This window comes from Haliaeetus albicilla, chromosome 16 (genome assembly GCF_947461875.1).
Source record: "Haliaeetus albicilla chromosome 16, bHalAlb1.1, whole genome shotgun sequence".
Classification (NCBI taxonomy): domain Eukaryota; kingdom Metazoa; phylum Chordata; class Aves; order Accipitriformes; family Accipitridae; genus Haliaeetus; species Haliaeetus albicilla.
Window position 1 is genome coordinate 5,783,876 of NC_091498.1, and position 16,539 is coordinate 5,800,414.

Genomic DNA, 16,539 nt, shown 5'->3' on the forward strand with positions numbered 1-16,539 from the left:
ACTGTCGCATTTACTTAGATCACTGTTTTATATCAATAAACATATTGCTACTTCTCTCTTACAAGTGAAGTGCATCACTCCATCCACCACAGCAATACATCCACACCTTTGACATTTGGGCTCCAAAACAAAGATGGAGCCATTCTGTCCATTCTGTCACATCCTCTGAGCTTAAACTGTTGGCAGGACCTGGCTCATCCTGGGACTCAGTACCACTCAAGCACATGACCTGTAGTCCAGAAGTACCCCTGAAAAGACCCTGATGGCCTGCATTAATATACCGGCATATACTTGAGATGCAAACACTGCCAAGTCATCTCTTATTTGCATCAGGTATTGTCATGGATGAGTGGAATGCACCTCACTCAAAAGAGGGAAGTGGCAATATGTTTTATTGAAGTAAAATAATAATTTTGACAGAGTTTAATAAGTTTGATGGAATTTAACAAAGTTTTAACAGTGGTTTGACAAGGTTCAATAAGTCTGATGGCAAGGTTCACCTTATTAATTACTGCATGGAAGGAACATACAAAGGAAAATTGAGTTAAAATAATTCACACAGAGACTAGAGGTGCAAAGAGTAATGAAGACCCTCCTGTTGAGTCACGAGGTTCAGAGTGGACCCCCTTGCTTCCTAAACTCCTTCTGGAGCCTAGGTGCAGCTAGATCTAATCTTAGTCTCAGGCTTGGTCAACAGTTTATGTCTAATGGAATTATCCATACAATGTTTATAGTATTTGAGTAGCTACATGGATTAGTAATGTTTCATAGTATTAATACAGCATGCTGTCAGTCTCTTACTGAGGATGTGTTGCGGGTAAGTGATCTCTCTGCCTTGGAAGAAGCCTTGGAAGGATCTCTCAATCTCGGGTAAGGAATCTCTAACCGTGAGAGATGTCCCTGCTCAAGGGGAGAGTCATCTCATGTGCAGTCCAGCTGCAATTCAGGGAGAGCTCAAATCGGGCCCATCCGGATGGTAATATTTATAGGATGAAGTAGTTGGCTGCTAGTCAATAGTATAGACAAGATAGATGTCTTTGTTTTAGGTCTGATATCTTGTTCTGTACTTTGGTTATCTTGCACTCTGGGGTTTCGAAACCACCTTTCAAAATATTTTTCAAGACACCTTCACTCTCTTGTACTTGAGCCGGGGGCTTTCCAGCTCACAAGTTCACCCCAAGGACATGAAGCCTGTTGCTCTTTAGTCAGCCTGAACCAAAGTACGGTTAGGAGTCAAGTGTATCCATCACAGATACAGAGGACCAAATTAGCAAATTTAGCCTTACTTCTACTTAAACTTTCCTTACAGGCAGCTCATTTTCTGTGTTCATAAACTGTAGTAAAGAGCTGTTTTAGCACAATAGCTTGAACCCTGCCCACAGTGAAGAAGCCATTTTGACAAGCCCCAGTTTTCTTTCCTCCCTGCTCCCTTGCTTCCCAGAAATCAATCAATATCAAAAGCTCTGTATGAAGACTGCATAAGAAAGCTAACTGCAAGTGCCTTTACTTGTTACTATTTTTGTCAGGCATCATGCTAGGAAGAAACTAGCTTTTCCCGCTAGTTTTGCTACAGCTTCATTGCCTTAAAGACAACATTTCTTACCTCTGCTACTCCAGTACAGCCTCACAGCCCAGCAAAATCATACTTCAGGTAGGAAACCTTCACCATAAAAAAGACAGGCGTGCCACAGGAGTACATTACTCTCAAAGAACAGACTCTTTCAACCACTCTTCCTTTTGCTTACCAAAGTTCAGAGAGTGTTAGAAAACAGCAACAAAAAAATCAGGATCCTCTTTCATATTTTACAGAGCCCATTAAGTTCAACATTAAGTTCAACTCCAGTCTGTACCCCAGAGTAAGAAATGCCATCTTAAATTTGCCAGGAAAAGGAAGGGCTTTGAAGTGGCAAAACCAGAGAACATTCATGAAAACACTGTCATGCAGGTACACATCCCTTATCACAGACCACCTGCACTGTCACCTAAACAATTTATGTTCTCAGCTAATTTTTGGCCACTGACATTTGGAAAATAGCACACAGTTTCTTCTTCATTAATGCTGAGCATGTAGGTTGGAATTGGAGCTGGGAAGAACCCCATATGCAGTCACCCTGGTTTCATTTGAGTACATGAGGACGAGTTCAGTTCACACTCACTAGGAACCACAGCAGGACCCATCCAGCCCTCCAAACCCCAACACCACTGTGCAGCGTCCCTAGGAGCAATAAGTGCAGAACAAGAAACCTTCCTTCAAATTAAGGCCCATGAGCCTGCTGTTTCAACAAGATGCTCCACAGAGAATAACCTCTGCTTTAACTACACCTAGCTCTAACTACACCCCAACCCCCATTCCCTGTCCCCCTGCGCCGCTGCGGGGAGGAGGTTCAGAATTCAGGAGTAAAGATAAACCTGGGAAGAAGGAATGGGTGGGGGAAGAGGTTTTAAGAATTGGTTTATTTCTCGCTATCCTTGGTTTGATTTGATTGGTAGTAAGTTAAATTGATTTTGTTTCTTCCCCAAATTGAGCCTGTCTTTTACCTGTGACCATAACACTGGTGAGTGATCCCTCCCTGTTCTTGTCTCAACCCTCGAGCTTTTTGTTATATCCTCATCCCGCCAGGGCCGGGGGGGAGGAGTGAGCAAGCGGCTTCATGGTGCTTTGTTAGCAGCTGGGCTTAACCAGGACAGCCCATCGATCCACCCTCTCCAGATCCCTCTGTAGAGCCTTCCTACCCCCAAGCAGATCAACTCTCCTGCACAACTTGGTGTCATCTGCAAACTGACTGAGGGTGGTCTCAATCCCCTTGTTCAGTTCACTGATAAAGATATTAAACAGAACTGGCCCCAATACTGAGCCCTGGGGAACACCACTTTTGACCGGCCGCCAACTGGATTTAACTCCATTCTCCACCACTCTTTGGGCTCGGCCATCCAGCCAGTTTTTTACCCAGCGAAGAGCTCGCCTGTCCAAGCCATGAAGAGCCAGGTTGCTGAAATCCCACCCCATCCCTTGGCCAGCTGCCTTAAATCGATGTTTTTTGCAAGTGCTGCCATGTGGATTCTCTGCTGTCTAACAGGGTTGAGTGGTGCTGAACTTCGCTTCCGAGCAGGAGCACAAGGAGTTTCTCCCCCCCCTTATTCCACCGCTGGGTTTTATGAAGGTTTGTAGCACATCTTCGGGATTTTCACTCTCTGGCAAGCGTGAGTGAGACTGGTTGTGGCTCTGGCTTTACTGGTGGAGCTGCTGGGGGAAGGAGGGGTAAAGGCATGCATCATGCTCACAGCATCTCATCCCCTTGCAGCTCAGTACTGAACCATCCACTTCCAAGCCTGAACCCAGGGCTGAGCAGAGGGACATGGGTGGTTGTGGATTTGTGGGGGGATAAATAACCTGAGGCTTCTCCGCCGCTTGCAGTGGATCTCAGAAGGCTGGGAAGGCATGTCCCCATGCAGGCACCAGTCCCTCACCCCAGGGCTTTGCTGGCCACAAAGCTGAGGGACATAACCAGCAGCTTCCCCCCCACTCAATATCGTAATTAAGACCAAAAATTGAAATTAAAATGAACAGTGCATTGCTTTAAAATTACTTTTGACTGGATTCGTGGCTCTTGTTCCACAGCCCTGTTGCCCCGAGGAAGAGCCTCATCCTTCCCATTGCAATAACTGGGGGGAAAAAAATGTGTCTTTGTCTGCCTTGGGGCACAGATTTGGGGTAAGAAATGCTGGTTTTTGTGCCCCATGGGCACTAACAGGGCAGAGCCAGCCCCATCTCACTGACAGCGGCCAGCAGCTGGCTGCCCAAAACCATGTCCATCCTGCAGCTGCTTTTAGCAGGACGCTAATTGCTTATGTGCAATTGTAATTAAAGCTTTACAGGAAGGAAAAATCCTCTTGATTGAGGACGGGGAAAGGGCCAGGTAACAAGGGAGCCCGATGCACTGAGTGTGCCCATTCTCAATGCTGAGCATACCCTGCCCACCCTCACGTGGCCGACTGAGCACAGAAACATTTACTGGCAGCATCTTAAAAAAATATGTGTATATTAGATATTGATTTCCAAGAGGTTCTCGTCATGATCAGTAGTGGTAGCAGGAACAGCAGCAAAACTGAATTCAAGTCCAGGTATTGCAAAAAGCCCCCCTTGCCCTGCATGTGTCCAGCTGTGACCTGACGGGTGAGTTCTGTCCCCACCTTGAATGCCACCACGCATCCAAAGGGATGACAGCGTCTTACAGCTCCCACTGGTGCAGCAGCGCTGGCAGGTATTTGGTAACTTGGTGTTTCTTTTTTATTTGCTGTTGGAGCTCAGTTTTGAGATGAAGTAATGCCAAGAGCTGGAAAAGCCCTTTGTACTCTTGTCCTCCAGCCTGCATGGGCATCCCCTGCCCCTGTCCTGCCAGCGTTGCAGGGGCTGGGCAGGGAAAAATTTTAAAAAATTTAAAAAATAAAAAATAAATGTTAAAATTTGTTTTTTCTCTGCAATTCAATGTGGGCAGTGCCCCCAGGCTAGGGGCACTCGGCTGCTGAACTTACTTGGAGGGGGGCACGTGGAGGTGGCTCAGAGGCTGCAGCAGTGCAGGGGGGACCGGGCCAGCTGGGAGAAGGGCAGTGACCAGCCCCGTGCTACCCTGCAAAGTCACCCAAAAGCAGCCAAAAATCACAGTACAAACAGCAGAACAACACTGACAGCTGCTAAGCCAGGTGGGAGGCGGCAGCACAGCCCCTCCAGCCCCAAAAACACGCATGAGGGGGAACTGCTGCTCTTTTAAAACCCTGAGCCAAGCAAGCTGCTCTCCCCGGGCTCCCTGAGCTTTCCCTGGTACCCAAACTCACCCCAGCTAAAGCGAGGCTTAGAAGCAATTATGCACGCTTCTATCCATGCAAAGCTGCAGAGGCTTCTAAAACTTTAAGTGGGCGCCCAAAAGTTTGAAAAAAAAAAAAAAAAAAAAAAATCAATGTATCTGGAGGGTTTCTTTCCCCCCTAAGCATCTCTTTTCTGCAGACAAGGCAGCAAGGGAAAGCTTGGCTGTGGTAGAGCAGCACTGGGCTCAGCCTGCTGCTGCCCACGAGCTGTGGCAGAAGGCGGTGTGACGAGGCAGTCAGAAGAGGAGGATCTGCTTCGAGGACGTGAAGGGCTTCATGGTGGCCTCCAGCGCTGCCTTGTAGTCCTGGAGCGGGACCTCAGTGCAGGCCGGCGCGGTGAGCTGCCCCCTCCGGATGAGCTGGCACAAGGCATCCATCATGCTGGTCAGGCTCTCCTGGTCTGCAAGGGAAGGAGGGAGCTCTCACCGCCGCGCATCCCGCACCCGCACCGTGCCAGAACCATTGACTGTCCCTGGGCAAACACCCGCCTGAAGCCATTCAGGGTCCCGGGGATGCCGGGGTGCGATGGGCTCCCAGCTCAGGCACGTGGGATGGGGCAAGAGCCCCCAGCATGGTGGCACGCCACAGTCCCTGCCCGAGCCACACCGCCCAGCGCCTGCGTTTCAGCTGCCCTGAGGACTATCAGCATTCACGACACAAGTAAGAACAAAGGGGACGGCACCGGCGTAGCCGTTTGGTACCCGTCCCCGTGCTGACCCGCCGCACCGGTGCCATCCCTCAGCACCCATCTGGCTCACCCTGCGCGTGGTCCTTCTTCCACTGGGTCATCCAGAAGCCGCGGAGCCGCACGTCCCGAAAGATGAATGTGCTCTGCGGAGAGAGGGAGCCGTGTACCCGGGTGAGACCTGTGTGCCCCTTCCCAGTGTGACAGCGGTGGAAGGTGGCAGCGAGGCTCCTCGCTCCTTCGTTAGTGCTCTCATTTGTGAGTCAGGGCACATCGGGATGCAGAGATGCGACTCGGAGGTGTGGAGTCAAAGCAGGTTTGATGCCCGGCATCCGCGGGGCCATTTCACCACTGGGATTTCACAGCAGCCCAAATCCTCCATAAATAAAGCCAAGAGACCTGCACCAGGATGCAAAGCAGCTCGTCCCGTAACGGACCCCATCAGTTAAATAAAAAGAAGGTTGGAGACTCTCAATTTGCAGGCAGGGGAGAGCTGAGCTCCCGTGGTGCCGAGTGGGAGCTGAGGAGACGGGGACATCGGCAGTGGAGTAGAGGGGACATACCCTGAAGGAAATCAAGAGCATCTCCAGTACTCACCACAGGCACCATTACAGGCTGCTTTGCCATACCCCCGTAGGTGACCATGGTCCCTTTGGGCCTGGAAGAGGAAGGGGGTATTCAGTTATGCTGTTCCCAATGTGCAGCTTTGACCCTGCAACCTCTCCCTCTGCTGTCCCCAACCCCAGCGCTGCACCAACGGGGCTGTTCTCGCACCAAGGGCTCCCCCAGTTACCCCTCAGACTCCACCTTCCAGAGCTCCCCTCTTGCCCCCACGCACCATTAACTGAATTTGCAGCTAAATACACCGGTTATACCTGGCCAGGACCTGGTGGACCTTCATAACTGGACCTCAGCGGCCTCCAGCCACCGGCAGCGTTTGAGACATGCACTGATGATGGGTTAACTTTAAGTCACTGCTATTTTCCAAACCCACTTCTTCTTCCCTCATCTCTCCTCTCCAAAACTTTGGTGATTATCGACATCAGCTAACAACATCTCCAGCCACCTCTTGCACTCTGGGGGCTCTGGAGCAGGACCCTCCGGTACCAGTTGCTGTCCCCAAGCCCGTGCCCAAGCCACCACCCAGCCAAACTTACTGCAGATGCCGCAGCATCTCCGTAGTGCTTTTGCCTCCGACGCAGTTCAGGGCGAGCCGGGGCTTCGGGATGCTCTGCAAGAGTTTATCAAGAAGGTTCCCAAATTTTAGGGCTCCTTTTGAGGACGGGACCATGGTTCTTGAGGGAGCAACTGCCTTAACCTCAGCATTTACCTGGAGGCAGCTAAGAGTCGTAGAGCTAAAATTTATGGTCTGGCCCTTGTGGTAGCAGCAAAAGCCCTCAACTTCTGAGGCTAAATCCTGATCTAGAGAGAGATTTGTCCTTCCCACCATCCCTGCACCCTTCCCCACAGTGCTGAACCACAGGGACAGCCCCAGACGATCTCTCCAGTACGAGCAGTACTGAGGTACCTTAAATATATCTTTCATTTCTGGCTTTCTCAGCATCTCCTCCGTGATGACATGGTCTGCGCCCAGGGCCATCAGCCTCTCCACCAGCTTTGGGAGATCAGGTCTGGGAGAGGAAAATAAAACAGGGCTCAATGAGCCAGAAAGCAGTGTCACCTCCTCCCTCCTGCTCAGACATAGCTCGGGGACAACAGGGCAGAGGCTGGAGGACACCTTGGAGAAGCAAACAGGAGAAAATCCTGGGTTGGAACAGCAGGATGACCAGATCCAGCTCCCAAACTTGCCCAGCCTCCTGCCAACCTCCAGCCCAGGCTGAGGGCAGCTCCTGCCCCGCAGAAGACCTTCTCCTCTCCCAGGGGACCCACCTGTCCCTCACCACGTTGATGGTCTTGATGCCGGAGGCTTTGGCAATCTGGATAACAGCCTGGCCCACGCCGCTGTTGGCTGCGTTCTGGATGACAGAGTCACCTGGATATAAATAAATCCAGATTTTCATTGCAGAAGCGACTGGCAAATCCACCCGGATTTCTTTCCACTCGACAAAGCCGTACCCGGAGCCAGGGTCTCGAAGTCAGCCAGCATGCGGTACGCCGTGCAGGGGTTGACGCTCAGGGTGGCAGCACACAGCACCGGGATGTCATTGGGCACCTTCAGCAGCATCTCCTCGGGGAAGACCCCCTGCGTCCGCCACGTCCCTGGGGTACCGGCAGCATCGCAGGCGGCGCGGGCAGAGCGGCAGGAAGGTGGGCAAGGAAAGGAAAATGTTATGAGACCTCAACTCATGCCATAGCCTTAACGCCAGTCGCGGCAGCATCACCACTCTGTGCACAGTCTAAATCCTGGAAAGTGAATTAGGAAACATTTTTCCATATGGGCATGGTCAAAATATTGCAAGAGGCAGGGGATGGATCCCCCACTGCCTGCCAAGATTTATCACCCAGCAAAGTCTAATCATTTTCCAGAGGGATAATGGGACTTGGGCTCCCTGGGCACAGGGAGTGTGCAGAGCTAATGGAAATGCTCCCCATCCTGTGGATGAGCCCATATATTCAAAGCCAATTTACTTAGATTTAGTCCCTCTACGTTTATATCCAATTTAACCCGCTATCATCCATTTACTTTTTTTTTTTTTTTTAATGTTTAAAAATATCACATTTGGATCTTAACTAGATAGCTTTCCTTCTCCCATTAAGTGAAAAAGCCTTTTAAGAAGAAATAGGCAAAGAAGCTGTTACACTAAACCAGAACTGACAATTTTTCTGGCCATTGGCATTTTGGAGGAGCACGAGACATTTGTTGGAAAATAAATTCCCATGCTTTCCCATCAGAACACTATTAAGGAGAAAACTGGAATGGGATATAACCATGACCTTGCACAGGTTAAATGCTTTAGCCTGGGTCTTTAAAGAAGCTCTAAGTAGATGTGACAAAACACAGTTGTTTCCAGAGAAGCAGATTGCTGCGACGCTTTATAATGGCACAGAAGCCCCATAAATGGTCCATGCTATAGAAAAGTAGATTCCTTCTAAATTCAAGTTTAGCATAAGCAATGGCATCACTACTGTTGCTATTGCAAGTGCTGCAGGTTTTCGCACTGCATGTGTTCTATGCACAGGAGCCCCTTCCCCAGGGACCCCCATCCTTCCCCAGAGCCCCCTTGCATCTGCAGAGGATGAGCAGCATCACTTGCTGTGGCTGGGGATCAGATACTGAGCTTGCCTTAAAAAAACCCAAAACATTAAAAATAAAAATACATGGTGGAAATAATAAAAACTTAAACCAAGATATAAGCAGGTAAGAAATGAAGATGCCTTTGTGCACTCCAGCAGTTATCCTGATGCTTCTTGTCTGAGACAATCCAGCCCATTATATTCATGATTAGGCTAATATGGCACTAAATGGGTTCCAACTGCTGCTTCCCTCACCCAACAGTCTCTAATTGAGCTTTTTTTTCCATTTTAAGTCACATCTGATTAGATGTAATTGCTGTAAGCGGGAGGGGCACGTGGCTCTACCCACACCCAGCAAAGACAGTACTTTGGAGAACAGCAGTTTTGCTCCGGAACCCCCAAAATCCCCGCACCAGCTTCCCAAGCATTGGTTTGCATGAGAGCATGACCACAGATTTGCTCTCCATGCAGGCGTAGGCAGCTCCTGGTGGGCTTGAGCATCCCAAAAATCCCCCGAGAAGATGCTTTGCAGGTGGGGGGGTGCAGAGGAGGACCTCACTCCTGCGCAAGGATCCGGCAGTGCCGTGGCTCCCGGCGCTGAGGATGCCGGGGTATGCACTCACCGACTCCGGCGCCTGCCGGGATGACCCAGTCCCCGGGTTTCAGAGCCGTCACACGACGCCCGACCTCCAGCACTTCCCCGACACCTTCGTTCCCTCCCACGGCCGGCAGCGGGGAGAGGATGGCGTAGGTCCCTGCCGGGAAGCCAGAGGTAAGCTGCAGACCTCATCATACCCCAGAGCGCCCTATCCCAGGAGCCACGTCCGAACCCTCCAAGAGCATCACGCAAGAATTAACATGCAAAAAAGCTGGAGCCGGCACGTTACCTTGGATCATATTGATGTCAGCGGGATTGATGGGGGCTGCCAACATCTTGACGTGGACATCGGAGTCCCTCAGCTCGGCCACCTTGAGGTCCTTTAGTCTGAACAGGGAGACACAAAGGAAAAGTGCATTAATACAGGCTTGGCTGATGTCTTCTGCACCTTGGTTTAAGCTGGAAAGAGATGTCCATATCACATACGCGACACATTAGACTTAAAATAAACAGCACCATATTCCCTATCTCATCTATATAGCTGTAGCCTGGTCTCCTCCAGCAAAGAAACTCAACATCCACCTTAGATGACCCCATCGAGACTCCTCTGTCCCCAGGGAGCAGCAGGTAGCAAAGCCCACATCCACCCCTAAACCTCACACCCTTAGCCGGGGTTAGGAACAAACCCTCAATAGTCCTTGCATAGAAAAAAGCCCCTCCAAGAGGGATGACGTCCCCAACCCCTTTGCCACAAGGCTGTTTTAAATGCGATGAAGATGCTCTTACACCATGGGAGGAGCGGGGCTGGTTAATTTAGCTCGTCTCCCTCCCACAATTGTATCCTCCTGGCATGCACAGCCCTGGGGGAATTGCAATATAAAACTTCTGGGATACCTTGGGTCTTGCAAGGGCGGGGGAAAAGCTCCTCCAGAAAACCCAGCACCACCACGCTGGAAAGAGGAACCGGGAGCTTGATGACTGCCTGACCCATCTCCCAGCCAGGGCAAACCCATCCAGCCATGCCCATTTGCAAGCTGAAGGCAATTTTAACTACATTTAAATGAGCTGGGGGCTCTGCAAAGGCCGCCAATTTTAAGAGCTGTTATTTGCTGCAAATACATGCCACTAACATGTCATTAGGAACAATACGCTAAATTTCTTTTCGTGGCTTGGCTCTGTGCTGGCAAAGGGGTTTCCTCCTTTCTTCCTCCAAGCTGCCCAGCTGATTTGGGGATGACTTCAAGGTTTGAATGAAACAGCACCGTGTGCGTGTCAGAAGGCTTTTAGCACACGGGAATTTGCGTCGCCAGCTGCAGCTCTGGCTACATCTGGTCCTACGTACGCTCCAGCACTGGGTTTGGGTGAGGGCATCAGGCTCCAGCTCTCGCTTTCAGCAGCAGCCACCCAGACAGAAAGCCCCCAGCTTGAATCCTTGCTGAGCATCCTTGCTACACGGGTGCATCCCCAAGCGCAGAAATCCTCTGTCTGCATCATGCAAATCCCCCGCTGCTGTCACTCTGGGTGTCCCATCCTGCACACCTATCTCAGGGACAGGTCTCTGGCTTTTGCAAGTATTTTCCTCTCCTAATTAGCAATTAGGACAATGAGACGTGAGGGAGGCTCCCAGGAGGGTCAAAAAACCTCACTTGGAGAGTTAGGCATCAGCAAGGTGCAGGATATGGCCCTGCAGCCACTGAGCATGACCAAGAGTCCTGACTTTAGTGGATTTTGCTCAAAACCATGCGTTTTTGCCAAGGTTATTAATTACGAAACCAGGTGTGTGTCTAACAACCGAGCAAGAGGCAGCAGTGGCTGCTGTGCAAACCACCTGCCAGAATCAGCAGGATGAAGTCAGTTCCTTGCAAACCTGCTTCAAACCGAACCGCAAGGCTTTGGCAGGAAAACACGGTGACTCCATCCTGTTTAAGGTTTAAAGAAATTAAAAATAAAATAAAAATCAGCATTACAAGACACAGCGACCTATTCGGAGGCATTGCTGCTGATGGGCACCCATGCCTCCCGCTCCCTGGCCCCCAGCAATGCTGTCTCCACGCTGTATGTATTTTTCTGCCTTGTTAGGCAGCAAATTAAATCATTTTGGGGTTTGCCACACTCTGCATGTCTGACTAATTGAAATCCCTTCCTTTTTCTTAAATGAGGTTAAATATTGAAGTTAAAGTTAATACCATGCAGCACCTCCACACAAGCATCAGCTGGGTGCCAGCACCTTGGGCAAGAACCTACCATTCAGATTTCCATTGCATTAAAAAAAATTAGATTTATATTAGACAGACAGACAGATTTTTTTGATGGAGGCTGCTAAAAGCCAACAAACCAACAAAATCCCACATCACTGAGCAAAGTAACGCTCACTAATCTTAACAAATTCAGCAGGTTGCGCAAAAAGCCGCTGTTTCAGCTGGCGGGGGGATTTACGGCTCGTCCTGCCCCGCTTTAGTGTTATGGGAACTCGGGTATTTTCAGAAATCTGCAAAAAAGAGAAGTCATGAAGCACAAGACTGGCCTTGCACAAGCAATGGGGTGAGGGCAGCAAATCTTAGGAGCAGTCAGTGGTGACAAGCACTGTTGCACAATTAAATGGTCATAAGGAGAAGCAACTGTCCATCCCCAAAAAACCCCCGGCGGTTTGGTGTCTGGATGCACCCAGATAACTTATCAGCACCTCCTGCGTTTCTAGGGGTGACCTGAACCAGTTCAAGCAGGGCAGCAAGTCCTCGAGGTTTCCTCCTTTAAAAAAGATGAGGCATAAAATCTACCAAAATGTGACTTTCCCCTTGCAAAGCTTTTTTGCTGTTTTAGAAAGAAAATCCCGTGCCGCTCCAGAGCGCCAGCCGCTGTCCCCAAAAAACACTCGCGATCCTGGTGGGCGCGACACTGGCTTGGTCCCTTAATTGGGACCTCAAATAGAAACCCCATCAGTGCGATGTGACCCAGGACGAAGAGCCAGCGAGGGCTCAGACCTACCCCATCGTACCCCAAATTCAGCAAAAATGGGCTTCCTGGGAAAAAACCGTGGGTTTAAGGCAAACTGAAGGAACGGCAGCAGGCAGGTGGGGGACGAGGGAAATGGGGGCACCCCCAGGGTCCCTTGGCACGGCCCCGGGGGGGTCCTGCAGGGGGCTGCACCCCATCCCTACTCCCCTGCCCCTGGGGTGGGCAACCCCCCCCCTTGCAATGCACCCCCAAAGCAGCCCACCACCAGCACCCCCAGACCCACACACCTCCCCACCCCACGCTGCACCCCTCTGCTAGCCCCCACCCCATTCCTGCACCCCCCCCATACCTGCACCCCCCTCCCCCGTGCCCCCCCCCGATGTCCCCCCTGCCCTTACTGCACGACGGCCGCGGGTTCCCCGTGCCGCTCATAGAGCAGCCCCCGCGGGGGGGGGACCCGCGCCGTGGCCGAGGGCGTCCCCGCTGGGGGGGTCCGCGCCCCGCGCAGCACCCGCGCTGCCGCCCGCTGCATTCGATTCGGCTCGGCTCGGCTCGGCTCGGCTCGGCTCGGCTCGGCTCCAGCCGGCGCGGCCACCAGTGGCGTCACGAGGGCAGCCCCGCCCCCCCGCCGGGTCGGCCCCGCCCCTCCGCCCGCCTTAAGGCGGCTCGGCCATACGTGCGATGAGCCGGCGGGGTCTCTGCGGGTCGCCCCGGGGATGGGCGGGGGGGGGGGGTATTTCCCGGGATTGTCCGGGCCGGGATCCGGCTTTGGGGCTGGTTTATCCCAAAAGGCTCTTAAAAATATTAACTGTGCCGGTATCAGTGCGGCAACTCCCCGTGCCGAGGCCTGGGTGATGGGCATGGGAGCATCCTGCAGACCCCGGGCGACGGCGTCCTTGGATCTTGGAGCACGTGGTGAGACATTTTTGGGGAGAACAGCCCCTTTTCTCTGATTTATGAACCGGCGGCTTCCACCCCCCCTGGAAGTGTGTGCTTGCTATAAGCAGGGAAGGCTGCACGGCAAATGTTCATCAGATGATTATTTAAAACAAGAGATGCCTGGCACAAGTGGTGAGAAAAAAATTCCTAATAGTAATTTAATTCAATGTTTTGTATAATTATCTTGAAGGAAAGGTCTCATTTATTCTTCCAATTAAAACTGATTAGATCAGAGGGAAAAAAGGGAAGTGAAGATGCCTGCCTTACTGATCGACCTGTCACAGCAGAAGAAACAGCGGGGTTTAAAAATAATTTCTCCTTTCAAAAATTTCTCTTTTTTTCTCACCGAGCTATAAAGAATTCACCCTTACATTGCCAGTCCAGACCCACCTGAGCCACTTCGACCTCAGCAGCCCAACCCACCCACCGGGTGTTTCGAAGTTTTTCAGCAGCCCGACTGTAGGGTACATGAAAAATCTTTGCCTTCTGGCCAGTCCGTGATCAATTCCAAAATTCCTGGGCGATGGGGGTTTCCTGTGCGAGCCCGTTTGGGCCATCAGTGCGACCTGCTCACTCCACGTTGGCATCAGCGGCGGGATGTGCAGAGGGAACCTTCCCTTGGAACATCCCTCCTGCCCAGAAAGGCTGTTAGGACAGATGGAGCCCAAAGTCATGGACTAAATGAACTCAATGGACATTTTATCGGGATGGTCCATAGACTAAGGGAATGATATCTCTGTGTGTGTGTGTATATATGTATATATCTATCTCTCAAAGGACAGGAAAGGTGATGGTGATTAATTGGGATGTATCGGGAAGTGTGGGACCTGAGCATGACATAAATGGTACAGAATAAGGGGTAGGGGGTACTGTCCTGGTTTCGGCTGGGATGGAGTTAATTTTCTTCCTAGTAGTTGGTATGGTGTTATATTTTGGATTTAGTATGAGAAGGATGTTGATAACACACTGATGTTTTCAGTTGTTGCTAAGTAATGTTTATACCAAGTCAAGGATTCTTCAGCTTCTCATGTCCAGCCAGCAAGAAGGCTGGAGGGGCTCAGGAATTTGGGAGGGGACACAGCCAGGGCAGCTGACCCAAACTGGCCAAAGGGGTATTCCATACCATGTGATGTCATGCCCAGTATATTAACTGGGGGGAGTTGGCCTGGGTGGGGAGTGGATCGCTGCTCAGGAACTGACTGGGCATCGGACGGCAAGTGGTGAGCAATTGCATTGTGCATCACTTCTTTTGTATATTCCAATTCTTTTATTATTGTTGTTGTCATTTTATTATTATCATCATTATTTTTTTTTTCCTTTCTGACTATTAAACTGCCTTTATCTCAACCCACGACTTTTACTTTTTTTTCCCAATTCTCTCCCCCATCCCACTGGGTGGGGGGGAGTGAGTGAGCGGCTGCGTGGTGCTCAGTTGCCGGCTGGGGTTAAACCACGACACATGTACAGACTGGACCTCTCTGACTGGGTGGCAGGAGCAGCTCAATAAATCCTGGCTTGCTCATCACACTCCGCTTCTACGTGCAATTAGCAGATTCCTTCGTTAACACCGGCCCTCCCCTCGCCAGCCTGGGAGCTTTGCTGCTCTGCCTGTGGACCAGAGCATCCGGAGGATGCCGTGTGGGTAAGAACCCCACAACCCCACGGTGGGGCCGGTGCTTCTGCCCCTGGGGAGGTTTGGGAGCCCTGACGGGAGCCTGCGGCCAGATCCTGCACCTCCTGGAAACTTTGCTGTCTGCAGGTTTGGGGGGTCAGGCTTCCTTCCCTGCCTTACGGCGGTTGAGTTTCGATGGCCATCAGCATCACCCATAAATCCAGCAGCTTTCCCTTCCCGCTCCCTCAGTCCCGTTCTTCAGCACCCAGTTTTTTATTCCCATAAAATTGCGATGCGATCAGGCGATATCCCTGTGAGAAGTTACACAGCTCACACCCAGCAGATCTCCTGCCAGCAGATTGTCCCTCGTCTGTGCCCTCCCAAGACTGTCCCCATCCCAGTGACACGGCACACACAGACCCCAGTGGGCATCTGAAATTAGCCCAGGGGCTGCAGGAGATGGTCCCTTTAGGCTCACATGACCCATCCCTAAGGCTATAGTGATCTGAAATAAAAGACTGTAATCAACTTGCTTGATATTTCACATTATTTTTTTAAGAAAAAAAGGAAACCAGTGGGTTTTTTGGGGGTGTGAGCTCACGGGAGCGTAAGGTTTGAGATGAAGGAAAAAAATTTTGGAAAGTTTTGGAAAAAATCCTCTTCAATGATGCTGATGAGGATTCTTCTGCCTCCCTGTTCTTCTAGGGTAGGATTTGCAACTGCTTTTGTGGGGAGGCGAGGGACGGCTCGGCTCAGTGCGTCCCTGCCGAAGGCTTAGCAAACAGACCAGGGGAGCAGAGAGAAAAAGAACTTTTCTCACCGACTTCTTCCCTTACGAGAAATTTTGGTGTCACTTGTAACAGGAGTGGGTGGAAAAGTCTTCAGACACTCTTGGGATTTGCAAGTTAATAATTGCTGACAAATGCACCTGAATTTAGATTGTAAGGATATAATTGCCCAGGGACTTCTTTGTTCAGGGTCCCTCTGCGGAGGCACCCAGCTCCAGCTGTTTCTACCACTGTACCACTCAAATAAATTTTTTATTGGACTTAAAGCCTGAGACTCTGCTATGGGATACCTGGGGTAGAGAAGCTGCTTTAACAGGATGACTTGAGGAGGTGGATGGAGGGACAGGGTGGGACCGGGGCGATGTTCACCCTTGAGGAGCCGAATCCACCGCGGGAGGAAGTCGGCCGCATCCTGACACGTGGTATCCCATCTCCCTGCCTCCCCGGGCCACCTCCATCATGGGATGGCAATTAATTCAATATATACATTTCTATTGTACTAAATTCAATACGGCATCGAAAAAGAGATAGACGGGAGCACTGGGGCAAGCAAAGTCAGGATTGACTACCAACCCTTGGGTTGCTGGAGCTGCTTTCCAGCCCCCTCCCTGGATGCTGCCAGGATAAAACCCCACACCAGAGCTGGGGACCTGGCCCCCAAGGTCAGGGCGATCGCAGCCCACAGATGCAGAGAGGAATTAGATGAGCTCATGGATTTCAAAACACATTTTCTTGCTCTAACTGGCAGCACCCCCTTTTATTCAGTGTGAATCATTGGGAGAGGCTGGATTTGCTCCCTGCTCTTGCAGCTCTGGAGATGCCCCATCCATGCAGTGAGTTTGAAAGGGCTGACAGCAACCCTGTGCCGTTTGAGATGGCACCGCCAGGAACCGTCGAGTGCCGG

The 16,539-nt window shown here is 51.1% G+C and overlaps 1 protein-coding gene across 2 annotated transcripts; it reads right to left on the reverse strand.

Moving 5' to 3' along the window:
- Positions 1 to 4,025: 4,025 nt before the first annotated feature.
- MECR (mitochondrial trans-2-enoyl-CoA reductase) lies at positions 4,026 to 12,877 on the reverse strand. 2 transcript variants are annotated; one of them, XM_069803360.1, is made up of 10 exons: positions 12,695 to 12,877; positions 9,631 to 9,728; positions 9,367 to 9,498; positions 7,625 to 7,768; positions 7,439 to 7,541; positions 7,077 to 7,179; positions 6,706 to 6,779; positions 6,146 to 6,206; positions 5,622 to 5,694; positions 4,026 to 5,263 (listed from the first exon to the last, which is right to left on the reverse strand). In XM_069803360.1, exons 1-10 carry the CDS (start codon positions 12,826 to 12,828, stop codon positions 5,100 to 5,102), a joined length of 1,086 nt encoding a protein of 361 aa, XP_069659461.1. In that variant the 5' UTR covers positions 12,829 to 12,877; the 3' UTR covers positions 4,026 to 5,099. The 2 variants fall into 2 exon arrangements, with proteins under 2 accessions (XP_069659461.1, XP_069659462.1); XM_069803361.1 differs by lacking the exon at positions 7,625 to 7,768.
- Positions 12,878 to 16,539: the final 3,662 nt, after the last annotated feature.

Coding starts and splice junctions, on each gene's coding strand:
- MECR (XM_069803360.1), bottom strand. CDS start 12,828: ATGCAGCGGGCGGCAGCGCGGGTGCTGCGCGGGGCGCGGACCCCCCCA. Junction 9,729..12,694: donor GAACCCGCGGCCGTCGTGCA/GTAAGGGCAGGG, acceptor CTCCCTGTTCAG/ACTAAAGGACCTCAAGGTGG. Junction 7,180..7,438: donor ATCAACGTGGTGAGGGACAG/GTGGGTCCCCTG, acceptor TTCCTCTCCCAG/ACCTGATCTCCCAAAGCTGG.